The sequence below is a fragment of the Podarcis cretensis genome (assembly GCF_951804945.1).
Source record: "Podarcis cretensis genome assembly, chromosome: 1".
Lineage (NCBI taxonomy): Eukaryota > Metazoa > Chordata > Lepidosauria > Squamata > Lacertidae > Podarcis > Podarcis cretensis.
The window spans coordinates 9,604,405-9,631,692 of record NC_137170.1 but is presented as its reverse complement, the minus strand read 5'-3'; the positions used below and the strand labels follow the sequence as shown (position 1 = coordinate 9,631,692).

General features: G+C 46.8%; 1 protein-coding gene across 1 annotated transcript; it reads left to right on the top strand.

Annotated features, from left to right (window-relative positions):
- On the top strand, window positions 1-27,288 carry LOC307223922 (homeobox protein SIX4-like). Its single transcript, XM_079990344.1, has 3 exons — window positions 1-989; window positions 18,039-18,742; window positions 26,467-27,288. The coding sequence occupies exons 1-3, from the start codon at window positions 91-93 to the stop codon at window positions 27,255-27,257; spliced, it is 2,394 nt and encodes a 797-aa protein (XP_079846470.1). The 5' UTR covers window positions 1-90; the 3' UTR covers window positions 27,258-27,288.

Here is a 27,288-nt window from a genome sequence, read left to right as displayed (position 1 = left end):
GCACTGGGGAGGGGGGTAGAGAGAGGAAAGGGGGGGGAACCCACAAACCCACACCACCCAGCTCCAAAACAAGGGAGGGGGCGGTGGAAAATGTCCTCTGCCTCCCCCACCGCCCCGATCCCCGGCGTGGTGGCGGCGGCGATCAAGCAGGAAAACGTGCTGGCGGACATGCTCTCCGGCGGCGTCGGGGCGCAGGAGAAGGCAGCCCGGGAAGGCTGCGCGCCGCCTTTCGCCAGGAAGCAGGAGGAGGAGGAGGAGGAGGACGACGGGGAGGACGAAGACGACGACGAGGACGAGGAGGCAGCGGCGGAGGCGGCCGACCAGGTCCTGCTCCACGCCGAGCTGCTGGTGCGCAACCAGCCCGTGCGCCACGCTGCCCTCTCCACGGCGCCCGCCTGCTCCTCGCCGTCTCCCGCCTCGCCTTGCTCGCCGCCGGCTCCGCTGGCTTTCTCCCCGGAGCACGTCGCGTGCGTGTGCGAGGCTCTCCAGCAAGGCGGCCACCTGGACCGGCTGGCGCGGTTCCTGTGGTCGCTGCCCCGGAGCGACCTGCTACGTGGCAACGAGAGCCTGCTGAAGGCGCGCGCGCTGGTGGCTTTCCACCAGGGTCTTTACGCGGAGCTGTACGGCATCCTGGAGAGCCACAGCTTCGACGCCGCCAACCACGCGCTGCTGCAGGAGCTGTGGTACAAGGCGCGCTACAGCGAGGCGGAGAGGGCCCGCGGGCGGCCCCTGGGCGCCGTCGACAAGTACCGCCTGCGCAGGAAGTTCCCCTTGCCGCGGACCATCTGGGACGGCGAGGAGACGGTGTACTGCTTCAAGGAGAGGTCGCGCAACGCGCTCAAGGAGCTCTACAAGCAGAACCGCTACCCGTCGCCCGCCGAGAAGCGCAACCTGGCCAAAGTCACCGGGCTCTCGCTCACGCAGGTCAGCAACTGGTTCAAGAACCGACGGCAGAGGGATCGCAACCCCTCCGAGCCGCAGTCCAAGAGGTGAGCGCGCCCGCGGGGAAGGGGAAAACTTCCGCAAACTTTTTGGAGAGAGAGAGAGAGGAGGAGACAGGGAGTGGGGAATCGGCCGGGGACAAAGCAGCTCCAGAATCCGGGAGCTCCTTGAGGCGGGGAGAGAGGGAGAGGCTGGCGAGGGGGACGGAACTCTGCACATGGACAGGGGGCGCAGGAGTGCGATCTGGCGTAGCAAGTCCCCCGGTTTAGACAGGGCACAGCCTGAGGCTCTTGCTGGACGCGGGGGCTCCGCGCTCTGCTTGATTTCCACTCTGTTTAGACCTTGTTCCCTGCCCTTTATCGCCTGTTGTCTTCCCTTCCCCAAAACTTCCTGCTGCTTTGCTTGGTTCCCCCCCCCTGCCCTCTGCCTTGTTAGATATGCTATTTTCCCTGCCCCACAAAAGGCCTTTAGTGCCCCCACCCTACCCCAATGCCCCATCTTGCTTTCTGGTTTAGCATCCATAATTCGCCACTGTCTCATTCCCGGCTTATTTTCCCCTTTTGCCTCCCACCCCCAGCCTTCTTGCCTGACCCTCTCCTTCCACCTTGTCTTTCTTTGTTTCTCCAAAAACCACATGCCATCTCTTTTAACACCTTGACTGCTCCTTTGCTTTTCCTGCCCTCCCCCCTTTCCCCTCCTGTCTGGCTTGCTCCCTCCCTTCCCCTGCCCTGTCTGTCCTAGCCTGGCTCTCATTCCTTGACAAACATGGCGTTTACCTTACAGCTTTCTTCTCTCTCTCTCTTTCCTCCCACCACTGCCCCAAATCTCTCACTTTAAAAAATACACACACACACCCTCTTCTTCCTTGCAGAGTGTAGAGCACAATAAGTGTCTCTGGTAATCTCCTTGCCCCTTAAAAGTACTTCCTTCCCACTTCCTTCATCCTGCACTCAAGGCTACATAATTCCCCCACCCACCCACTAAAAAAGAAAGTGGTTATTTTGCTTCCAGATTCCCTGGGTGGAAAATCTCTCCTCCACCATGGCTTGCACCCCATAACCTTCAAGGTATCTCTGCCTGGGAGCACTTTTTGTGGCTTGATTCGTCCTGGGGTGGGGGTACCCCTTTATTCCTCTCCCAGGGCGAAAATATAAAAGTTCCTCTTCCCCCCAATGCTCCCCACTTTATCCACCAGCAAAACAGCTCCCCCCCCCACAGCAAAACGTCTGTGTGTTCTTTCCAATGCCATATCCTTTATTTCTGTTTTCTCCTTTCCTTGTGCACGATTCTTGAAATTATGTTCTGTATACATTGCCACAAACCACCAACCTAACATTTAAAATCTGCCGTTGCCGCGGGCTGTGTGTGTGTGTGTGAAAAATGTTTCCAGATCTGCAAACTCCATACTACCATGGGAAGAAAAGTTTTCTTTCTCCATCTTAACCCTCTGCATAAATAGCACCAGCCTCCTTTCCTAGGATCCCTCAACACATCCAACAAACACTCAATCGTCTCCCGATCACCTCCTCTTCTTGTTGACCAAGGAAACTTTCTCTCCCCTCCCCCATTTTTATTTGACAGCATTAATCATTTGCCCAGGTTTTATGTCACCAGGGGGTGGGAAACAGAGAGAGGGAAACTTGAAGCTCCTTCCGAGGCAGGAGGGTTGCTAGTCCCTCTCCCCACCCCCTCCTTGCACACTCACTCGGGTCTCTTGTTGTGAAACTTGACTCTGCCTTCGGATCAGATCAGTTTTCCTTTCCCCCACAAGACAGGAACCCGGGGACTGCCCAGGTCTATAATCCCAAGCAGCCCCTTGCCCTCAAAGGCTCCCAGGACAGATCACCACCTAGCCGATCTCCCTGTATTCCTTCCCTCATTCCCACTGAAAATATACTGGTGCATGACTTATTCCTAAAATACCACAGGGGTTTAAATGTCTGAACCTGCAAAGCCTGCTCTTTCTTTTTCTTTCACTAGATCTGGGCCAGTGGTTGGGTCAATTGGCCAGGGCTAGGAGACTTAAAATCGGGGCTGGGGGGGCGTTTTTGGCTAGTGAGAGGCCACCCCAGAGGTATTCTGCTGGGCCAGCCAGGTGAGCTGATCTGCTTGCCTGCCCAAGGCACATTCCTCTTCTCCTGTTCCTCCTCTCCTCTTTTCTTGCCCTTTTGCTTGCTTTTGAGAGGGGCTGGTTGACAGAAGGCAGGAAAAGTGGCTGGGTGGTTTTTTTTTTTGTGAAAGGAAAAACACCACCCTCAACGGCCCATTTTCAAGCAAGGACACACAGGTTGTGCTGAGGCAGGTAGCTCCTTTCAGCCCTTGGAGGACATAACATCAAAGCTACAAATGGCAGGCGAGGAAGGAGGGTGTAAAACCGGGAGGACCAGCTGCAAAAGTCCGGCCTGCGGAAGTTTGACCAGGCTACAATTCTTGCAAGGCCAGTTGTTCGTTTGTTTGCTTTTTTCCTGATGGGTGTAAGGGGCAATTTGCTTCATTTTTTATTTTTTTTTTCTGGTAGGTACTCTGAGCAAAGACCCTCTGGCAAGCTTTTCAGGCTGCAGTTGCCCTCTTCCTCTGGTGGTTTAAATCAGTTCTTAAAATTCTGGGTCTTTATATCCCTTCTTTTTTCTAAGCACCCGGAAGCAAACGTAACCCAGTAGGAGGTGTTTTATACCTCCATGGGCTATATCACATGTTTTTATGTGGCTTACACACAAAAAAAAACCTCCAGAAAATATTTGATGCATGTTGCTTGCAGACATGTGTTTGCTATCTGCAAGTGTTGTAGCAGGAACATGACTGGCTGTGACTTCCTGGAGCCTGTTATCAATGTATGCAGTTTAGGGGTGCGGGGGAGGAATCCTTCACTCCCCAATTTCTCCCAGCCCCTTCCTCCAATCAGATTCCTGTTCTTCAGAAACCTCCATATATCTCCAGTCAGCTCACTGGCTTAGCAGGGCTAACTTGTTATAACACTGAACAGTTTGTGTTCCGTGTACAGTGGTGCCTCGCAAGACGAAATTAATTCGTTCCACGAGTCTCTTCGTCTTGCGGTTTTTTTGTCTTGCGAAGCACGGCTGTTAGCGGATTAGCGCTATTAGCGGTCTAGCGGCTTAGAAAAAGGGGGGGAAACTCGCAAGACCTCGCCCGACATTTCGTCTTGTGAAGCAAGCCCATAGGGAAATTTGTCTTGCGAAGCACCTCAAAAGTCGGAAAACTCTTTCGTCTAGCGAGTTTTTCGTCTTGCGAGGCATTCGTCTTGCGGGGCACCACTGTATCCTGAAGGCAAACTGGATCCTAACCACTATCACCCCAGCTGCGCCCCCCCCCCCAGTCCTGCTCCCCCACCTCCTCTGCATGGATAAACTCCATCATCAAAACTAATTTGAATACTATTTTTAATAGAAAAGGGAGTGTAAAACTTAAAACTAATTTAATCCCTTCTGGATCAATGAGATGCAGGAACGGATATTACGTGTGCACAAACCCACAGGACATGCTTCACCTCATAGCAAATATTTATTCCTGCCCCTATAACTGCAACCCTATGGGGGAGGAGGCAGGCAGCAGAGTGATAGAATCATAGAGTTGCAAGGGAGCATGTGTGAAATATTCTTGCTTTCTTTGCTGATCTAAAATAAAGTGTTCATTTGACTTCATGGGATGTGTTTAGGGGCATCTTATCTTCCTCAGAAAGCAGATGTGTCAAGTTAGGTCAAAGGCAGAAGTTGTTGTTTTTTTGCTTTAAGGACTATTTTTTAAACCTGTGTTAACACTTTTTAATAGTTGCAAGGTATAGAAAACCAGCTCCTGCAAATATTCCTTAATCATTCTGCTTTGTGCAGTTAAATCAGGAGCCCATCCCAGAGCAGACCCTTCACACCTCTTCCATATCAACCCTCCCAAAATCTCTATACAGTGGTACCTTGGGTTAAGAACTTAATTCGTTCCGGAGGTCCGTTCTTAACCTGAAACTGTTCTTAACCTGAAGCACCACTTTAGCTAATGGGGCCTCCTGCTGCCGCTGCGCCTCCAGAGCCCGATTTCTGTTCTCATCCTGAAGCAAAGTTCTTAACCTGAGGTAATATTTCTGGGTTAGCGGAGTCTGATACCTGAATCATCTGTAACCCGAGGTACCACTGTATCGGGGTTGGCAAGCTTTACCTTGCCTGGGCTAGTTTACTGCTGCAGAGCTCCCTCCGTGGGCTGGATTGCGGGTGCTCATGAAGGTATTTCCATCGCCGCTTGGTGAGTCCCCGTGCCATGCTATGTCGGTTTAGCGCAGCGCGCGGGGACTCGCCGAGTGGGCAGCTCAGGGGCCGGTAAAATGACCCCTGTGGGCCGCTTGTGGACCATGGGCCTTAGGTTGCCGACCCCTGCTCTATATCTTTCGGTTTTTCCCAAGGAGGCATACTTAATTTTGTCCTTCCCCCATTTTTTATCCTCACAACAACCTTTTGAGGTACGTTAGGCTGAAAGAGAATGACTAGCCAAGATTTGCCCAGTGAGGGTCATGGCTGAGCAGGGATTTGAACCTTCACGTTCCGGGTCAGACACTCTATAACTGCAACACTACGCCTGCTCTCTTGCAGAAATCTGATGTTGTGTCCCTTTGCCTGCGTTAAGACTTGACTGCTTTTCAGCTTTTAGCAATATTGGTTATTGCGATGAATCTGCTTGGAGAGCAATTGTCATCTCTTTCCCTGGTTATTTTCTATTTTGTATGCACTAAACATTGCATACAAATTTATTCTCTTGTAGCTGCATTAATCAGTGCTTGCATTTAATTCTTTTTTTTTTGCCATCCCTTGAATCCTTTCCAGTAATGGTTTGTTTTGCAGATGAGTAAGATACATGGGCTGTAACATCCTCTTAGTTTAGACCACAAGCATTGTAGAAATGAGAGCGTTTGAAAAATAAACAACTCAGCTCCTTTGCTTATTTGCAGGGATGTGTGATCATGCCCCTTCCAAACCCCTCTGAAGCTTCACAGCTGCAATAACCTTGGGGGGCTTACTCCTTTCATTTCCCCAGTGGGCTGTTCCTTTCCTCCCATTGGGAAGTGCCAAGGAATTGAGGACATCTGACACATTTTGGCCAAGCTGTCACGGTGGTGATAAATCCATCAGTTCAAAGAGCTTTTAACAGGCTGTTGTGTCTGTGACATTTTGGAACAACTCTGACATTCTGGATATTGCCTAGTTGGCCATGTCTTGAAGTCCATCTTCCAGATGTCATATTAAAGACTTCTATACTTGTTGTTTTCCTTACATGGGGAAAATGGCATCGCTTGGTGGTAGAGCACCTGGTTTGCACGCTGAAAGTCCCATGTTCACTCCTCCCAGGTAAGGCTGGGAAGGACTCTTACCTGAAAGCCCTTCTGTGAGCAGGTACATCATCTTAAAACCAAATATGCTTCTTGCTTCAGAATTCTTTCCTCCTGCATAATAGATCAGCTCATATAAAGGATGATTTAGCTGAAATTCCAGCATTTTAGGTTGGACCAGATGAACCACTGTGCCCAGTGGCTTAGCGTGGGGGGTGCAGGGGTGGCCAGCCACACCGGGTGCAACATTGGGGGGGCGCGCGCTCGCACTCGCAGCTCTCTGCCCCTACCTGGCTCACTCACTCTCTCTCACTGCAGTGCTGGCTGTGCGAATCCGATAGGAGCTGCCGGGTCGCCGCCCACTGTGGAGGGGGAGGGTGCCAGGCGTGCGTTGCGGTGCGGAGGGGAGAGAGAGCGAGGGAGGGACTATCTGGGGGAGGGACAGTGCAGCGGCCGTGCAGCGCAGCGCTGAGCGCGGGAGAGAACTGCATCCGACCAGCCCAAGCAGCAGCAAGAAGAAGCTGGCAGCGGCGGCAGGTCAGGGGTTAGGGGCGCAAATTACTTGCTTTGCCCCGGGTTAGGGGGCGCAAATTACTTGCCTTGCCCCGGGTGCTGACAACCCACGCTACGCCACTGACTGTGCCCTTTCCAACTCCACAATTCTGTGATTCTATAACCCATTAAAACAGGCATGATAATCATTTAAGCGAAATATTGTTCTGTTTACAGTCATACCTCAGCTTGCAGACACTTCAGGTTGCATGCTTTCGGGTTACGGACGCGCCGAAACTCGGAAGTACCAGAACGGGTTACTTCTGGGTTTCGGTGCTCACACATGCGCAGAACCACCAAATTGCGACCTGCGTGTGCCCAGACACAGCACTGCAGGTTGTGAACGTGCCTCCCGCACAGATCACGTTTGCAACCCGAGCGTCCACTGTATTTAATTTATTTCATTAACAAGTCTCTTCCTATGAAACCTCTCAAAGCAATTGGCTAGTTAGAAATACACACACACACACACAAGCTTCATTGTTTTATTGTCTTTAAAAAAAAACTTGTGCTGGGATACTGTGAAGAGTGGGTTATAAAAGCAGCGTTCTAAATTCATTTTGCACCTGCCTATCGGCCATTAGTGAAGATGCCCGGGTGCCAAGATGACGCCTGATGTCTCCACAGCGGCGTAGCGTGGGTTGTCGGCACCCGGGGCAAGGCAAGTAATTTGCGCCCCCTAACCCGGGGCAAGGCAAGTAATTTGCGCCCCTAACCTGCCGCCGCTGCCAGCTTCTTTTTGCTGCTGCCTGGGCTGGGGTATTTACGGTAAGGTAGCCACCGCGGCGGGTCCGTGTCAGGTGATCTGAGGCGAGTTGCCGCTGGCGCTGCCGCCCAAACGACGCCGCTTGCCCGGAGGAGGAGGAAGGCAGAGAGGCGAGGAAAATGCAACATGGCCCAGCAGCTGCAGCAGTGGCGGCGGGGCTGTGAGGAGGGGCTGCCTGGCGCGCCCTCTGCGGCCCTGACATGCGGGGACCGCAGCGAGCGCTGAGAGCCGCTGCCTGCCGGACGCCTTCAGCCTGGACCCGCGCACAGCTCGTCGGTTCCGCGAGACATGGGGCTCTGCTACAGCCTGCGCCCAAGGCTCTTCGGCGACTCCGGAGGCGGCGAGCGCGCCCCCCCAGATGTTGCGCCCGGTGCGGCTGGCCCCCCCTGCACCCCCCACGCTATGCCACTGTGTCTCCACCACCTGGAGGTGCATGCCTAGGGATTCTGGGATCCTGACTGTTTGCACACACTAACAACACATCCTGTAGAATTCTATCCATTATCTTTTATCTGCACAATCGGAATGAATTTCAGGAGCCAAAAAGTCTTATTGAAAAATACAACTTTTGAGCCATCTGGCCCCAAAATGGCAGCTAGGCATTCCGTTTTGGCAACTGTAGCCCTGGTTTAAGGAGCCATTTGGCACCTAGCTTATATATCTGAGTTTCTAACACTGTCAATAAATAGTGTTTTAGGCCTCAGGCAGACGTGTAGAGAAAGAGAAGACAAATTAGCCACCTAATGTGTGATTCATGTAATGCATAATTAATTTATAAGATTTGCTGCCGTAAGAATTGAAGGCCACTGTCCTGCTTATTTGAAATATTGATAGGCTGCCTTTTGCATCTTGTCAACGCAGGATCCAAATGTAATAAGCCATCATAAAACTTAATAAAATACCAGCGAACCAGCCCACTAAGCCCATCATCAGAACGCTAAAATCAAATGCTCATAGTTGAAACGGCACCAATTCAAATGGTTGCGCTGTAAAACCCATTATGCAAAAGCAATATTAAACAGTTGGGTTGTTAAAGCCCACTTTAAAGCCAGCAGTGATGGGACTTGGCAGGCATCACTTTGTAGCAGTTTCACAGGTATGGGGCCACAGCTGAGAAGGCCCTTTCCCCCTCTCTACCTCCCAGTCTAATTGGCCTTGAAGGCAGGCACATTAGCCAAGCCTTCGAAGATGACTTCAAGGTGCAAGTAGGTCATCTTTGGAATGCTCTCCCCTGTGGAGTTGTGCCTGGGCCTCAAGAATCCCCCAGATAATTCCAGAATATTCTGAATGTCATGGCGTGCTGCTCGCGAGGCCATAGCATGTTACAAACCAAGTTACCCAATACTGGTTTCTGAGCGCTAAGTCTGAACTAGGGCTAGTGGAAGGTTATTAGCCTCTCGGCAGTGCTCTCCAAAGCAGGCTAAAGCTGCATTTATTTATTTTTTGCAAACGTGATGGGATATATTGGCAGTCAGGAGGCACCCACGTCTTCATTTTTAATGGAGTTGCAGGCTTATTCAAAAGTAAGGTGCTGGAAAGTATTCAAGTCTCTGTCTTTCCTTCCTCCATCGTAAGTAGAAAGAAAATGGCTAGTGTGTGCTTAAGCCATTTTTCTTTAAAGGCTTTAAAGCCCTATATGGCCTAGGACCCTCGTACCTACGGGACCGCCTCTCCTGGTATGCCCCATGGAGGACCTTACGGTCTGCAAATAATAACATCTTGGGCCTCAAGAGAGATTAGCCTGGCCTTGACCAGAGCCAGGGCCTTTTCGGCCTTGGCCCCAGCCTGGTGGAACGCTCTGCCACAAGAGATCAGAGCCCTTGGTCAGGGCTCAGCCTAACTCCCCTTCCCTTTTTGTATAAGAACTAGTATGAAAGAGGCCTCCCAGCATTCTCACAGGCCCATATAAGATCAGCGTACACAGTTGGGCCCGATGAGCATTTACTGTTCCCAACCCAAATCCTGCGGAAAGCCATCTAATTCAGATTTTAATTTCATCCCGACTTGTTTTTAAGAGGTGATTTAATTATTGTTTGATTTTATATCAATGTTTATATTTGATGTTAGCCGCCCTGAGCCCGGTCTCGGCCGGGGAGGGTGGGATACAAATAAAAATTGTTTATTATTTCTAAAAATTGTTTATTATTTTTAAATTGTTTATTATTTTATTATTTCTTATACTTGCTGAGGAAGGGGTAATGACTGAGAAAGTGGCGGGCATGCATGCAAAAGGCCTCAGGTTCATCCCACAGAATCTCCAGTTGAGAAGGATGTCAGGAAACAGGTGATGTGAAAGAAGTCTGCTAAGGAGCCACTGTCAGTCAGGGCAGGCAGTTCTAGAATAACGGCAGGTGAATTGTTTGCTCTGAGAAGGCAGCTTACTACGTCCAGTGCTGAGGGCCTTCTGGCGGTTCCCTCATTGCGAGAAGTGAGGTTACAGGGAACCAGAAAGATGGCCTTCTCGGTGGTGGCACCCACCCCGTGGAACGCCCTCCTGTCTGATGTCAACAAAATATACAACTATCTGACATTTAGAAGACATTTGAAGGCAGCCTTGTTTAGGGAAGTTTTTAATGTTTGATTCTATTTTTAATATTCTGTTGGAAGCCACCCAGAGTGGCAAAGGAAACCCAGCCAGATGGGCAGGAAATAAATAATAAATTATTATTATTATTATTATTATTATTATTATTATTATTATGTACCTTTGGTCTCAACTCAGAGTAACCCTATGGAAATTAACGGACATGACTATGTTATGGATATGTGGCTAGTAACCTCATTGTATTGTTCAAGTCATCCTCTGAAAGCTGCTTTATTTTGGCAACCTTACCTTACCCAGACATACAATCAGTTGTCTATCTTCATCGTTAAACTGGTTTTTATCTGTGTTTTAATGATAATTATTTTATGTACACTTGTTCTTACTGGTTTCCTGGATTTTACATGTGTTTCGTCTACAGTTTTGTTATATGCAGCCACTTAGCTATCTGATTTCATAAATATTTTGACATTAATGCAAGTGCATTGATTTCAGTGGGTCTACCGTGAGTAGAGCAGAATTGGATGCAACCCATACTCAGACCCTCCAAGTGTCCCTATTTTTCAGGGACAGTCCCAGATTTACAGGTTTCTGATTTGATCCCAGAATGTCACACTTTTTCTTAGGACGTCCCTATTTTCATCGTAGAAATGTTGGAGGGTTTTAAGTTATGTGACCCCTGAGCCAAGGAGATAAGTAACTATTCATCCTGAAGACATCTGAAGGCAGCCTTGTTTAGGGACGTTTTTTAAAAAATGTTTAATGTATTATGTTTTTATATATGCTGGTAGCCTCCCCACAGTGGCTGGGGCAACACAGTCAGATGGGCGGGGTATAAATAATAAAATTATTATTATTATTATTATTATCATAGAATAGGATGTCCCTATTTCCATCAGAAAAATATTGGAAGGTATGGAGTTTATGAATCCTGGAACAGCAGGACCTCCTCTAACCTCAAATAAAATTACAAAATGTGTTTTTAATAAATCAGCCCCTCGCATTCCCAGGCTTCAGAAGTGACTTGTGTTGCAGCATAGCAGGCAGAGGGGCCGGTTATTGTGAGAAACCTCAATACGCATGCAGAGCTTTGGATCGTGACCAGCAGTTTTCGTAGGATGGTGCCTTAGCTTGGGAGCTACTTTCTGTAGGCTGGGGGGAGGGGGGGATTGTCCAAGGATTCCCAGATCCCAGAGTAACTTCAACTGGTGCAGAAATCAGCGGCCAGGTTGCTCACCGGAGCAAGACGGTTTGAGCATATTACACCGATCCTGGTCCGACTGCACCGGCTACCATTTAGTTTCCTGGCCCAATTCCAAGTGCTGGTTTTGACCTATAAAGCCTTAAACGGCTCAGGATGCAATTCCTCAAGGGCCACCTCTTTCCATATGAACCTACCCAGACCCTGAGATCATCTTCTGAGGCCCTCCCTTGTGTGCTGCCTCCTCGAGAGGTCCGAACGGTGGCAACGTGAGAACAGGGCCTTCTCTGCAGTGGCTCCCCATCTGTGGAATGCTCTCCCCGGAGAAGTTCACCTGGTGCCTTCATTATACACCTTTAGGCACCAAGCAAAAACATTCCTTTTTCACCAGGCCTTTGGTTAATTTGATTGACATCCTATGGCCTTTTAAAATGTGGGGTTTGTGTGGAGGGGAGGTTATTGGGTTGTTGTTTTGATTTTGATTGTGCATTTTGTGGTTTTACATTTTGATTTTACTCTGTGAACCGCCCTGAGACCTCCGGGTATAGGGCAGTGTATAAATCCAATTAATAAAAATAATAACAATAACGACAACAACTTCAGAACCCAAGGCAAAGCACAGGAAGCCAGGAGTACAAGTGTCTCATTCATTCTTATTTTCTTTTATTCCTCTAAATTTTCACAATGTCCAGAATAGATTTTTCACGTCTTACCCCAGTGGGTTGAGACAGGTCATGAGGCACCCTATATCAGCCTGGCGACCTCCAGCCAGCTTGGACTACAACTCCCATCATTCCCAGTCAGCTCACTGATGGGAGTTGTAGTCCAAAACAGCTGGGGGCTGATGGGAGTTGTAGTGGCAGCTGGAGATAACCTGGTTGGTGAAGACTACTTGTAAGTCAACTATGAAGGGGGATAAAAAACGACTATAAGTCAGTGCAGAAGCACACATGCATGTGTGCCTGGATACAGAAAAGTCTGCTACATGGGCTGGCGTTCCCGATGCATTTCAATATTTATCAAGGGTAAAATGATATGATCGAAACGTGTTTGGATGATCAATCTTTGCAGCTCTTTTCCTCCCTTCGTACAGACATGCAAGCTGCCCCTGCCTCAGCCTGATGGTTGAAGCTGATTGTAACTGGCTGAATTGTTTTCATAATGCACCTACTAGCCCAAATACTCTGGATGCAAGCCAACCGGGTTTAATCGTTTTCAAGGGCCCATTGATCCCAAAGGAAGAATTAGGCATTGGGCTCGCATCTCACCCATTGAAATCAGTGGGGTTTGAAAAGTACTGAAATTGGGCTCGACTGTGCCTTAAATAATTAAAATGCGCACCATAAATAATGCAAGAATTTAAATAGTATAAATGGCATGGGGTTAAGTGAGAACCTTCTTGTGTATTTATATGCATGTAGTTGAAAATCAATAACAAATACGAATATAAATTATTATTTTTTTAAAAAAAAAGAAAAGAAAGAAAGCAAGATCATGTGGGACCTGGAAATTGCCATAGCTTTAAAGACATTCTTTGTCCTTGAGAATAAATATTTATATAGCTTCCAATCTTTGCTCAGAAGTTGCGTGCATTTTTCTGCATGGTAGCAAGTTCAGATAGCAGAAAAGATTCCATCATTTAAAAAAAAATCAGCGGTGGGGAAAAAAGAAGTTATATAGGTGAGAAGGAATGATAGCCAACTTTGAGAAAGAATTACAGGGCTGTATGTCGTCTGTAATTTTATCATTCCAAAAGTTGATGACAAGGCACATCTTTCTATGAATTTATAATATTGGTTCTTTGTTGCCCTTTTTTGGTAAGTTACCATAAAGCCATTTGTCTTTTCCAAATTAAACTTGGGGAAGGGCTTCAGCCAGGGTTAGAAACGGAGATATATCAGCTAGGTGCCAAATGGCTCTTTAAACCAAGGTTACAGTCGCCAAAGCATTGCGTCTAGTTGCCATTTTGGGTTGTTGGTGTTTAGTCGTGTCCGACTCTTCGTGACCCCATGGACCAGAGCACGCCAGGCACTCCTGTCTTCCACTGCCTCCCGCAGTTTGGTCAAACTCATGTTTGTAGCTTCCAGAACACTGTCTAACCATCTCATCCTCTGTCATCCCCTTCTCCTTGTGCCCTTCATCTTTCCCAACATCAGGGTCTTTTCCAGGGAGTCTTCTCTTCTCATGAGGTGGCCAAAGTATTGGAGCCTCAGCTTCAGGATCTGTCCTTCCAGTGAGCCCTCAGGGCTGATTTCTTTCAGAATGGATGCGTTTGATCTTCTCGCAGTCCATGGGACTCTCAAGAGTCTCCTCCAGCACCATAATTCAAAAGCATCAATTCTTCGGCGATCAGCCTTCTTTATGGTCCAATTTATGGCCATTTTAGGTTAAGACGGCTCTAAAGTCTTATTTTTCAAATGATGGACTGGCTGTGGTTGATTATCAGTTAAACACCTGGCTAGTTCAGATGACAACCTTAGCTAGATTAAGAGATTTGAGAACTTAAAGAAGAAAAGTCTCTTGATCCAAGGACAGTCCACATATATATTGGCCTGTTCCAACCTCTTTTTCTTAATGGGGAGTGCTCCTGCTCAGGCTGCACAGAAAAAGCATGTTGGTTCCTCAAATTCATTCTGATTGTGCAGATAAAATATGATGGATAGAATTCTACATGATGGGGTATTAGTGTGTGAAAACAGGCAAGATCCAAGGATCCCCAAATGTGCACCTCCAGATGATGGAGATGTCAGGCGTCTTCATCCTAGCATCTTCATTTTGTTGCAAGTGGCCAGTAGCCGGGTGCAAAATGCTGGCTGCAGCTTAGTAGCAGAGCCTCTGCGTTGCATTCAAACGGTCCCAGGTTCGGGGATAGTGCGCACCCCGGAAACGATCTCTTTCCGCCTCTGCCTTCTGGAAGAAGGTACAGGGTTATAAAGACTAGGACTAGCCGCCTGAGAAACAGTTTCTATCCAAATGCAATTTTGGTTTTAAACGCAGTGTAAGGTAGTCTCTGTGTGAGTATATTGCATTCAATTATGGGGTATCAGAGTTTTTAAGGGGCTAAACAGGCTGGGATAGTTGGGATAGCAGGCTTGTGGGTTTTTGAATGTTTGGTGTAGATTTTTCAATTTCGTTGTTCTGTATGGGACAGTGACAATAAAGATTATCGTATCGTATACTAGCATATTCAGGTAGGGTTGGGAGAGAACCCTGTCCAGAATCCTGGAGAACTACTTTCAGTGGTGTCCAAACTTTTTTCAAAGGGTGGCAGATTTGATGAAGTGAAGTTGGATTGACGTTGTTGAGCTTTTAAATAAACTGCCACAGGGAATCCGGCAGGCCGGATTCACTGACAGAGGAAGAGGAGTGCAGGGGGGATCCCGGTGGGGTACCAACGTGGCTGCCCCTGCAGGTGGCGCGCCATGCCCCCAGGACGCATGCCATGCCTTGGCGGGTGGCACACCACACTCTCGGGATGTGCATCAGCCCCGCCCCTGCCTGCTCTCCGCCCCCCCATGCCAGAGCATGAAGCTCCACCACTGGCCGGATTAGGTCCCCAAATCGGACCTTGGACATGCCTGGTAGATGGACCAGTGGTTTAAACAGTCTATATGAAGCAGCGAATCTAATGCGCACCTCCGTTTTCAGAACCTTGAAACCAAAAAAGCATTTGCTGGGGAGTGTAAATGCGCATCAAATCTAACACGCACCCTAATTTTCGTGACATCGCATTCGAGTAAATATGATTAAAGGTAAAGGGACCTCTGACCATTAGGTCCAGTTGTGGCCGACTCTGGGGTTGCGGCGCTCATCTTGCTTTATTGGCCGAGGGAGCCGGCATACAGCTTCCGGGTCATGTGGCCAGCATGACTAAGCCGCTTCTGGCGAACCAGAGCAGCGCACGGAAACACCTTTTACCTTCCCACCGGAGCAGTACCTATTTATCTACTTGCACTTTGACGTGCTTTCGAACTGCTAGGTGGGCAGGAGCAGGGACTGAGCAACGGGAGCTCACCCCATCACGGGGATTCGAACTGCCAACCTTCTGAGCGGCAGGTCTAGGCTCTGTGGTTTAACCCACAGCGCCACCCGCGTCCCCGTAAATACGGTAGTTTTGTATACATTTTTGCAACTGGGGTTTTAAGGAAAGGTCGAAAAATTAATCCTGATAACATTTAGGCTGGATGTGTGTGTTCCTCTGTGTATGGGGTTGCCTAATGCCACACTCGATAGCAGACAAGATGCCAAGAACACATTGTTCCCCCTGGCATTTCTCCAAATGGCTGCAAATAGCTGGGCGTCCCCCACATTTGTGCCTCTCTTGAGGGCACTTTAGCAGGAGGCAGAGAGGCTGGCCTGAGGCTATATCTTTCCTTTTGATTCCTTTTGCAATAAACATGTTGGACTGCCCTGGAAATAGGAGCCGGAGAGGACATTTGCCTCTTCTCTGTGCTTGAGGAAATGGAAATACAGCGGTACCTCGGGTTAAGTACTTAATTCGTTCCAGAGGTCTGTTCTTAACCTGAAACTGTTCTTAACCTGAAGCACCACTTTAGCTAATGGGGCCTCCAGCTCCTTTTCTAATGATCCTTAGCCTGGAATCTGCCTTTTTCACAGCTGCAGATACAGTGGTACCTCGGGTTAAGTACTTAATTCGTTCTGGAGGTTCGTTCTTAACCTGAAACTGTTCTTAACCTGAAGCACCACTTTAGCTAATGGGGTCTCCTGCTGCCACTGCACCGCCAGAGCGCGATTTCTGTTCTCATCCTGAAGCAAAGTTCTTAACCCGAGGTACTATTTCTGGGTTAGCGGAGTCTGTAACCTGAAGCGTATGTAACCTGAGGTACCACTGTATATAAAAACATTAAAAAATAGTCCAGTAGCACCTTAGAGACCAACTAAGTTTGTTCTTGGTATAAGCTTTCGTGTGCATGCACACTTCTTCAGATACACCGAAACAGAAATCACCAGATCTTTATGCACCTGTCCCTCAGAAAGTTTGGAAAAGAAACAGTGGAAAGTTTGCTGGCTGCTGCACTAGATGCTCACCTAGAACTGACAAGTTCCCTGCTTGGAGGGTCTGGATCTGACGTGCATGGACGGCAGCATTGGATGGTGTAGGCAAAGATGGCCAACGACCTGAATGGCTTTGGAAGAGAACTGGGCAAATTCATGGAGTGGCTTCTAGCAGTCGGAGGCCGTGATGCCTCTGGATTTCAGTTGCTAGAAGCCACAGGAGGCGAGAGTGTTTCTCTTGTGCCTCAGTTCTGCTTGCGGGTTTCCCACAGTCATCTGGTTGGCCCCTGTGAGAACAGGATGCTGGGACTGTTAAGATGGCAACGTTGACTTGTTTAATTAGAGAAGAATCATTACTGGCATTTTTTTTTGTAAGGATTGCAAACTTTTTACGGACTTCCAGCATGAAAGAGACAATTAACTTGTAATATCAGGATTTGAAGATTTTTTAAAAATTGGTTTATAGAAGATGGAATGGTTGGATGAGTAAATACTCTATTAAGCTGCAGGACAGAGAACCGAAAGTGGTTTTTTTCCCCCATTATCATTTTTACTCTTCTTCCTTTTCTTCTTTCTGCTTCTGTTCTTTTTTAGATTAAGTATCTGTATTATTTCCATGTACAGTGGTACCTCCGGTTAAGTACTTAACCTGAAACTGTTCTTAACCTGAAGCACCACTTTAGCTAATGGGGCCTCCTGCTGCCGCTGCGCCGCTGGAGCACAATTTCTGTTCTCATCCTGAAGCAAAGTTCTTAACCTGAAGCACTATTTCTGGGTTAGCGGAGTATGTAACCTGAAGCGTATGTAACCCGAGGTACCACTATATTATAGAAAGAGACTTAGTAGTGGGTGTGAATTTTTGTATATGCTTGAATAAGTATCAATAATAATTTTGTTGTTGTTATTATCAGCAACAACAAGATGGGCCGTTGGCCTGACCCAGCATAGTTCTTATCCTGGGCTGTACCATTTCAGGTGATAGGAGAGAGAGCTGTCTGTCTGCTCTCCTTGAAACCTCAAGTCAAAAAGCAGTTCTCTCTATATGGAAAATAGAGAGAACTGACGGAGGGAGGATAGCCTCAAAATCTTCCCCATCACGTGATAATTTTCTGTGTGCAGGGAGATTCTCCCTGCCCCCAGAACGAGGCTGCATTCAAATCAAATCGGAGGCACCACCATGTGAATTCACTGCTCTTTCTCTCTTTTTTTTCCAAATAATATTTATTATTTTCAATAGGTAAACATAATAAAAAAGAAGAGATTAACAATAATAAAGACAAGCAAAAAATAGAAGAAAAAGAGAGAAAAGAAAAAAGATACATACAACATATTGCCACTTAATTAAAATTAAGTACCATCCATCTTCATAAACATAGTATTTGACTTCCTCGAATCTCTTCCATCCGAATTTCTTAGTAATTATATGTAGCAGTTTCCAATATCAGTGTTTCAAAAGACCATATCACAGTCCTAATCATATTAGATAACTTTCCTTATCGTACATTTTCTTATTTGTAAATTTAATTCCATTTTAATCCTAGGCCTAATTGTTTCTTTCAAGTGATTACATATCTTTAGTATTACAATATTTATTCAAATAGTCTTTAAATTTCTTCCAATCTTCCTGGTGTTCCTCTTTCTGGTCGCAGATTCTCCCAGTGAGAATCACTGCTCTTTCTCTCTTGCCTTGCAGCGAGTCAGATGGCAACCCCAGCACGGAAGATGAGTCTAGCAAGGGACAAGAGGACTTGTCTCCCCACCCGCTTGCCAGCGCCTCTGACGGAAGTGCCACCTTGAGCCTTCCTGGCCACATGGAGCCCGTCTACATGCAGCAGCTTGGAAACTCCAAAATATCTCTCAGCTCCCCGGGGGTTTTGTTGAATGGGAACTTGGTGCCCGCCAACCCGTCCCCCGTCTTCCTTAACGGCACCTCTTTCATCCAGGGGCCCAATGGGGTCCTCCTCAGTGGACTCAACGTGGGCGCCGCCTCGCAAGCGGTGCCCTTGAATCCGCCCAAAACGTCTCCGAGCGCCCTGAGCAACGGCATGCCCTTAGCCGACATGCTGGCCTCTTCGTCGGAAGACGTGAAAGACTTCAAAATCCTCCAGACTTCCATGTCCAACTCGGTGGCGACGACGACGACAACAGCGTACAGCCCCAGTTCTGCCTCTTTCTCAGGTCTGATACCAAGCCTTGAGGTGAAGAGGGAAGAAAGCGAAGAAGCCATCGCCTCGCAAGACAGCAGCTCCATTGTTACCTTCTCAGGCCCTGTCCAAATAAACCAATATGGCGTCGTCCAGATTCCCAATTCGGCAACCAACGGAGGCCAGCTCCTCAACGGAGGCATCAGTTTTTCGCCTGTCCAGCTCCCTCCTGTATCAACAGCAACTTCCCAAGGTAGGTTTTTCTCTTTCTTCAATTTGCTTCAGGGTTCGGAAATATGAGCCTCTTGCATATTTTCGTAGCCGTGCTTCGTACGTCAAATTTCACCCACCTGCACCCCTCCAGGACTGCAACTCCCATCAGCCCCTGCCATCATGGCCGTGATGTCTATGGCTGTGCCTGCTGAGGCTGATGGGAGTTGTAGGCCAAAACATCAGGTGGGTGAAAGCTCCTGTATGGAATGCATAAGCGGGTCACTTCTGTACACAGAAGGAATTTTTCTGCAAAGAGAAGGTCATTTGATCACGTCATTTGAGCGTCTCCACCCCCATCGTTCTGCCTGGACACTGAGGTCCAGCACCAAGGGCCTTCTGGCGGTTCCCTTGCTGTGAGAAGCCAAGTTACAGGGAACCAGGGAGAGGGCCTTCTTGGTAGTGGCACCCGCCCTGTGGAACACCCTCCCACCAGATGTCAAAGAGAAAAATAACTACCAAACTTTTAGAAGACATCTGAAGGCAGCCCTGTTTAGGGAAGCTTTTATTGTTTGACGGACTATTGTATTTTAATATTTTGTTGGAAGCTACCCAGAGTGGCGGGGCAAACCCAGCCAGATGGGTGGGGTATAACATTATGTTTGCTGACTGGGAAAAGTTATGGACCACCGGGATGAAATTTACGGCATGTAATGCCTTAAGAGAAAATATTATGAAAATGATTTATAGGTGGTACATGACCCCAGCCAAGCTTGCAAAAATCTACCATTTGCCCGATAATAAGTGTTGGAAATGCAAAGAAATTGAAGGTACATTCTTTCACCTTTGGTGGACGTGCCCAAAGATTAAGGCTTTCTGGGAAATGATATATAACGAAATGAAAAAGGTATTTAAATATACCTTCTTGAAGAAACCAGAGGCCTTTCTCTTGGGTATGGTTAGCCATGTGGTGTTAAAGAAGGATAGAACTTTGTTTATGTATGCCACAACAGCAGCAAGGATTCTTATTGCAAAGTATTGGAAGACACCAGATCTTCCCACCTTGGAAGAATGGCAGATGAAAATGACAGACTACATGGGACTGGCAAAGATGACGGGCAGAATCCGAGACCAGGAGAAAGAGACAGTGGAAGAAGAGTGGAAGAAATTTAAAGATTATCTTAACAAATATTATAAAATTAATGAAGGCTAGAATGACATGGGTTGAAAAATAATATGGTGTTCAGAGATGTTGATTAAGAAAAGGAATGGAATTGATCAAAAAACTTTGGGAAATAAGGGAATGGATTTACTGATTGGATAATGAAAATAGAATACAGAACGGGGAGGTATGAGGAAGTCGGGGAAAATAGGTTGAGAAAATATGGCTCGAAATTATACTTGTTGTTTTTTGTTTATGTATGTTTTTGTTGTTGTTGTTTGTATTTACATGTTGTTATTGGAAATCTTAATAAATATCATTTTAAAAAAAAACCAGATGGGTGGGGTATAAATAAATTATTATTATTATTATTATTTATATAAATTGTGGCAGTTTTTGACAGTCCTCTCTGGGCCACCTCGCATGCTGTCCCTGAGGGGTGGTAGTGGTCTCTCTACAGCCTCCTCCCCAAAAAATGGCTCCTGGAGAATTGAAGAAACCCGCCCTCCTCATGTGTGGCTTATTCTCATTGATCTAAGCCTAGGATTCTGCTAGACATTGAGGATCCCTCCCCCCACTCAAGTGTCACATGCATCCAATAAATAAATGAGCTGCACATCCATCTAAATCAGACCTGAAAAGTGATGTCTATAGGGTACCTTTGGTTGAAATTTAAAGCACTTAAACAATGTTGAATCAGAGGGAAGCAAGCATTTTCTCCCACAGTTTTCTAAAATGCGCATCTCTTCAAATATGTCTCTTGAAATAGCGAAGCTAGCTTAGTTTTGTGTGAGTTTTTATTTTTTATTTTTTAAAGTTATCCTGCTCTGTAAAAGTGGCTAGCATACATGAAAAGGAGTGGAAAGGAAGTTTCTATGTTGGGGAGCCAACACTGAGAAGGCCCTCTCACAGATCCCTACCTGCATTGCATGTGAAGGGAGAGGGCATGTGTAGAAGGTTCTCTGGGGAATAATAATAATAATAATAATAATAATAATAATAATACAATGGTACCTCGGGTTAAGTACTTAATTCATTCGGGAGGTCCGTTCTTAACCTGAAACTGTTCTTAACCTGAGGTACCACTTTAGCTAATGGGGCCTCCCGCTGCCGCCATGCGACCGCAGCACAATTTCTCTTCTCATCCTGAAGCAAAGCTCTTAACCCGAGGTACTATTTCTGGGTTAGCGGAGTCTGTAACCTGAAGCGTATGTAACCTGAAGCATATGTAACCCAAGGTACCACTGTACTACTACTACTAGTAGTAATAATAATAATAATTTTATTATTTGCACTCCACCCATCTGACTCGTGGCTCATGCAGGAGGAGATGGCCATTAAGATAGCCTGGTCCCAAACCATTTAGGGCAGAGGTGGCTAAGCTGTGACCATCCAGAAGCTGGACTACAACTCCCATAATCCCTGACCATTGGTCATGTAAACTGGAGCTGGTGGAAGTTGTAGTCCAAAGCACCTGGAGGGTCACAGGTTAGCAACCCTTAATACAGGGCTTTAGAAGTCAAAACCAGCATGTTGAATTTGGCTCAGAAATGGATTGGGAGCCAGCATAGCTGTTTTCAAACTAGTGAGATGTGTCCCTTATTCCCAGGCCCAGTTAGTAATCTAGCTTACCATAGTTTCCAAACTCTACCTTTTTTTTTCTTGGTCATTTTTGCATTTATAAAAGGCAACCAAAGTAAGCAGATCTCAAATGCAAACAGTAAGGTAACCTATCTTGGTCAAGTGAGAGCTCATTTTCTGAACTTGTTACAGTGGTGCCCCGCAAGACGAATGCCTTGCAAGACGAAAAACCCGCTAGACGAAAGGGTTTTCCGTTTTGGAGGTGCTTCGCAAAACGAATTTCCCTATGGGCTTGCTTCGCAAGACGAAATGCCTTGCGAGTTTTTCTGACTTTTTTCCCCTTCCCCCCCCCTTTTTCTAAGCCGCTTATCCGCTAAGCTGATAAGCCGCTATAAGCCGCTAATAGCGCTAATCCGCTAAGCCGTCAATGGGCTTGCTTCGCAAGACGAAAAAACCGCTAGACGAAGAGAATCGCGGAACGGATTCTTTTCGTCTTGCGAGGCACCACTGTATATGATCTCCCTGGACTGAATTTTAATTTTATCAAACAACTTGCTGCAAGGAGCCAAGAGCTTCACATCTCCAGTCTCCATTTTTCTTCTACCCTGGAGGAGATCCTTATAAATAGTTCTCCTCTCCACCATCTGGGCTTCTCAAAATACCTCTTTGTTCTTTGCTGAGCTAGAATTTGCATTCCGGTGCCTTCTGCAAAAAGACTAATCTGACTGCGATTCACATTAAGTTGCTTTGCTTTGCTTTTCAGTACTGATTCTCTCTTTTCCCTCCAAAATTTTTTTATTCATTTTATAACACAAACAAACAACACAAACAGAAAAACAAACAATACAAACAAATTCTTGTCTTATCCTTATTTTTTCTAAACATTGTTAGGTGAGCTTCCCCATCTGATTTTCATTTTACCTCATCTTTAGCAGTTTACATATATCATAATTTTTAACCATTTTTTTATCACACTTTCTTTCACCATAATAATCTTCACATTTTATCCCTTACAAGTAATACTATTTTAAAATACACTATCTTCTACTTCAGTGTTTCCCAACCTTGGGTCTCCAGCTGTTTGAGGACTACAATTCCCATTATTCCTGACCACTGGTGTTGCTAGCTAGGGATGATGGGAGTTGTAGTCCAAAAACAGCTGGCAACCCAAGGTTGGGAAACACTGTTCTACTTCTAACCCTTCAGCCTATATCCACTTCCAAAGCTGTTCTAAGATTTAAATATTAACATATTTTTTCAAATATTCTTTAAACTTCTTCCAGTCTTCACCATCGCTTCTCTCTGGTCTCGGAGTCTCCCATTCAGTTCGGCAAGTTCCATATAGTCCATCATTTTCTTCTGACATTCTTTTTTCACTACTGGTTCTCTTCTATAACTTAAGAGGCGGATTAAAGGACCAGGGAACTGACTTCTTCAATTGTGTTAACGTGCGAGTCATTCGTAACTTTTGGGCAATGCCGCAGTTGCTGGATAAAACTGCCTGAGAGCCATTGTGGGGTAGCGGTTAGAGGGTTGGACCAAGGACCCAGGAGATCAGGGTTCAAATCCCCGCTCGGCCATGAAGCTCAGTGGATGACTTTGTGCTAGTCACAGTCTCTCAGCCTAACCTGCCTCACAGGGTTGATGCATAGCTGTCAACTTACAGATTTGAAAATAAAGGACCTGCAACCTCGAAAATAAGGGATCAGCAGCCAAAATAAGGGATTTTCTGAGTGCAGGTATGTTCAACTTCTGAGCCCCTCTGAGCCAAAGGCAGAAAGCCCAGCCAGCAGTCAAACGAAGCCTCAAGCAGTGGTTCCCACAGCGCAGCAACCCGGCAAAGGGGATGCAGCAAGGGAAACCACCGTCACCTCTCCGCTGGGAAGCGCTGAGCAAAGGCGAGTCCCCAGGGAACGCGGCTGATTTGATCGGCACAAGGCATGCAAGCTCCACCCCCCCCAGTCATTCTTAGACTCCTTATTGGGTGAGCAATGCATCCAAGCAACACAGTTGGAGCCTCCTTCCTCCCTGGCCGGCAGGGAGGGAGGGAGGGAGAGGAGCTGCTTCCTTTGAAACCCGGGAAATTTAAGGGACATCATCGGTAAGGGACAGCAGTGGGACACAGCACTAGGATAAGGGACTTTCCCACCAAATAAGGGACGGTTGACAGCTATGGGTTGATGCGAGGATAAAATTGGCGCAGGGGAGGGGGGAGAATCATAGAATTGTAGAGTTGGAAGGTCCAACCCCCTACAATGCAGGAAACTTTTGCCCATCGTGATCCCACAGCCCTGAGATTAAGAGCCTGATGTTCTACCGACAGAAAAAAATTAATAGTGCCACAGAACCAGAAACTGATTATTCAGCCTGGCTGGGGCTGATCTGAGTTGCAGTCAAAACATCTTCGATGGCACCAGGTTGAAGGCAGTGGCCAAGGAGTGATTAGCAGTGCATCATCGTTCTGAAGCTCCTTTTCTCCCAATTCAGATCTTTATAGATCTAATCCAGGCGCCTGGAGCCAAGCGTTCGGATGTGTCATATCCTGGTCTTGGCAAGGCAGCAAGAATAGCACTCAGATGAGCAACTTGCTCTGACAGCGCCTGAGAATGAACAGAAGGCTTAAAGTCGGGGTGGCTAACCTGAGGCCCTGCAGATCTTTCTGGACCACAATTCCCACCACCTCTGGCCATTGGCCAGTGGCTGGTGGGAGCTGTACTGCAACAGCATCTTTTTGGCCATGGATTAGAAGGTGCACAGAATCTTTTGCTTTCACCTACAACCTAACGCAGTTCCCCATGATGGCTGAACTCAAGAAACCATTGTTTACCACAACTATGGTTGGTGGGAACGTGCTGGTATCAAACTGTAACTCCAGGCTACTTCTGGCTTGTCCTCAGGCTGGTGACAGTGGCAAAATCTGTTAAATCTGTTAGAGTATCATACAATATAGGTGTTTTGGAGGGGAAACAATTTCCACACCCCACTTAGGATTTCATGGTGAAAAATCTTTCTGCTGCTGAAAAGCTAAACTTTTGTTAAAATGCATCTTTTGGGAAAGCCCAGGAGACACAGAAACACATTATTAATATTATTATTATTATTATTATTATTATTATTAACATTATTATTAACATTATTATTAACATTATTATTAACATTATTATTAACATTATTCAAATTTTGTATAACGCCCTTCATCTGTAAATCTCAGGGCAGTTCACAACATAAAATCACAATATAAAAAACACAAAATACATAATACAGTGGTACCTCGGGTTACATACGCTTCAGGTTACAGACTCTACTAACCCAGAAATAGTATCTCAGGTTAAGAACTTTGCTTCAGGATGAGAACAGAAATTGTGTTCCAGCAGCGGGAGGCCCCATTATCTAAAGTGGTGCTTCAGGTTAAGAACAGTTTCAGGTTAACAACGGACCTCCGGAACGAATTAAGTATGTAACCAGAGGTACCACTGTAAAAAGAAGAACAAAAACAAACCAATAATCTCCTCCCACAACACATTTAAAGGGGCATTGGCAGTCAATCAGCCAGAGGCCTGGGAGAAGAGGAACTTTTTCGCTTGGTGCCTAAAGATATGTAAAGACATGGAACCCTGCAGAAAAGTCCCGTTTTTGTGTTGCCACCCTCTGGACCCCTCGTGGAGGAGGTGTAGCACCCTGCTTGTGGTTAACGCTTAGCTGGAATGAAATATTCAACGCAGCAATAGAGAAATTAAAATAATAATTTATTTGTCAGACAAATAAATATGAGGCACAGTGGTATATGGTTACCAAGCTCTGGCCTGGCCTCCTGCCATTCTGGCCAGCACTTATATTTCCTTAATCCAGCCCCCTTGCTCCTCCTGTGGCTGCCTCTGTCCAATCAGCCTGGTTGAAATTCCTATTGGCTGTTTGCTAGAACCAATCACAAAAGATACACCCATTTCCTTCTGTCCTTTTATGGGAAACAAAAAGCTATATATTCTTCTATCTATAAATGACAAATAAGTAGTAATATATCTTACATGTGTCTCAACAAGGAATCTTAATTACCAGCTCACCTCTTGCCCTCCTTGCCCTATTGCCTTCCAAAACAGATGATTAATCTTGAATTTTTATCTTCAAGGATTTTGAGTTCACATCAACATTGAGAGATCTCCTTCATTTGAAGGTTTCTAAACAAAAGGCCTGACAACCATATATCAGGAGTGCTCGATGGCGTCTCCTGTCTAGCAAGGGGGGGGGGCTGGTGGCTTATGGCCCCTGTGATCTCTTCCAACTATATGAAATAAGAATCTAGCATTTCTTAAATCCTTTGCATAATTATATTTAAACTAATATATTTAATACATAAATAACCTTTTAAAAGGAAAAGAAATCTTAAAAGGATCTTAGTTTAAGAAAGAAACAGCTTTAGAAAAGACTTCCCAAAAATGTTCTGTTTCTGTCAGCCAGACCAGTTGCTTTTTCACTGCTCTTGACCTTTTTAACCTTAGGAAGAAGATATGGCTCATTTTACTATTTATCCACCCTTAATTTGTAGGGTCAGTGTAACCTTGGCTCTCAGCCTGTAATTCCCTTTTTACGACTTTGAGAATTGTTTTCTGCTATAAATCAGGGGGGCCCCTTGTCTAGGAGAAAAACATTGCCAAGGTTCTTCTAGGCAGCTGGTCTTCTGCCTGGCATAAAATATTTGAAGATCTTTAAGCTCATTTTTAAAATACAAGCCCTGATTAAACATATAAGCTTTAATAAAAATGCAGGCTTATGATTAGATGCCTCAGAGGTACATGAAGGAGGGCCTCAAAGGTTGATCTCAGGGTGCAGGTAGATTCGTATGGAGGGAGGCGGTCCTGAAAGATTTTGTTATTATGATTATTACTATTTAATTAGTGCATCTTTTAGGAAAGCCGCAGGAGACACAGAAGCACATGGGCTGTGGGACCTTGACTTTGCAATCTTTATTCTGCACTGATGCACAACTTTAAGACTTTGTTTGTTTTTTCCTTCCTCTCTCACCGCAGGCAACTTGCTGCTAAATCAAAGCACCCCGAGCAGCGGCACGTTTACAAGCGACTCCGCCGCGGCACAGCAAGGGAAAGTGTTTTTCAGCAACCTTCCTCCCAGCGCAGTGGTGTACACGCTTCCCAACTCCAGCCAGGCCATCGGGCCAGTCAAGCAGGAAGGCCTGGAGGCCAGCCTGGTATTTTCTCAAGTAATGTCCCTCGGCCAGAACCCGCAACTCCACGCAGCCCTGCCTTCGGACAGCCTCTCCGGCGGGGGTCCTACCTCGCTCGTCAACGTCACCCTGTCGCATAACTTTTCCCTGGGACCGCCCACTCTGATAAACTCCGAAGAACTCGGCTCGCCCGTGTCCGAGAGCCCGCCCCTGTCGGCCCCCGCCACAAGTGGGGCGACCGTGGTTTCCATCACCAACTCAAACTATGCAACGCTCCAGAACTGCTCCCTCCTTGCCGGCCATGACCTGATGTCCATTTCGGCAACGCAGCCGGCGCTGGGGGGGGGGATCAGCCCGGCCATTGGCGGCCACGTCGGACCCCACTCGCCGGCGCAAGTGCACCCCCATTTCGCCCGGGAGCAGCGGTTGGTGCTGCAGCCAGTCACCAGCCTAAAGGAAAACTTCTTGTCCGAGGCTGAGAGCAAATCCGCTAGTGGCTTGATGATGCTGGATTCGAAAACCAAATACGTAATGAGCAATATGGTCGACGCAATCTGTGAGGAGCTGGAGACAGACAAAAAGCAGCTGGCCAAGCTCCAGACAGTGCAAATGGATGAAGATATGCAAGACTTGTAAATTAAATAATAATTAATTTTTTTGGTTCATA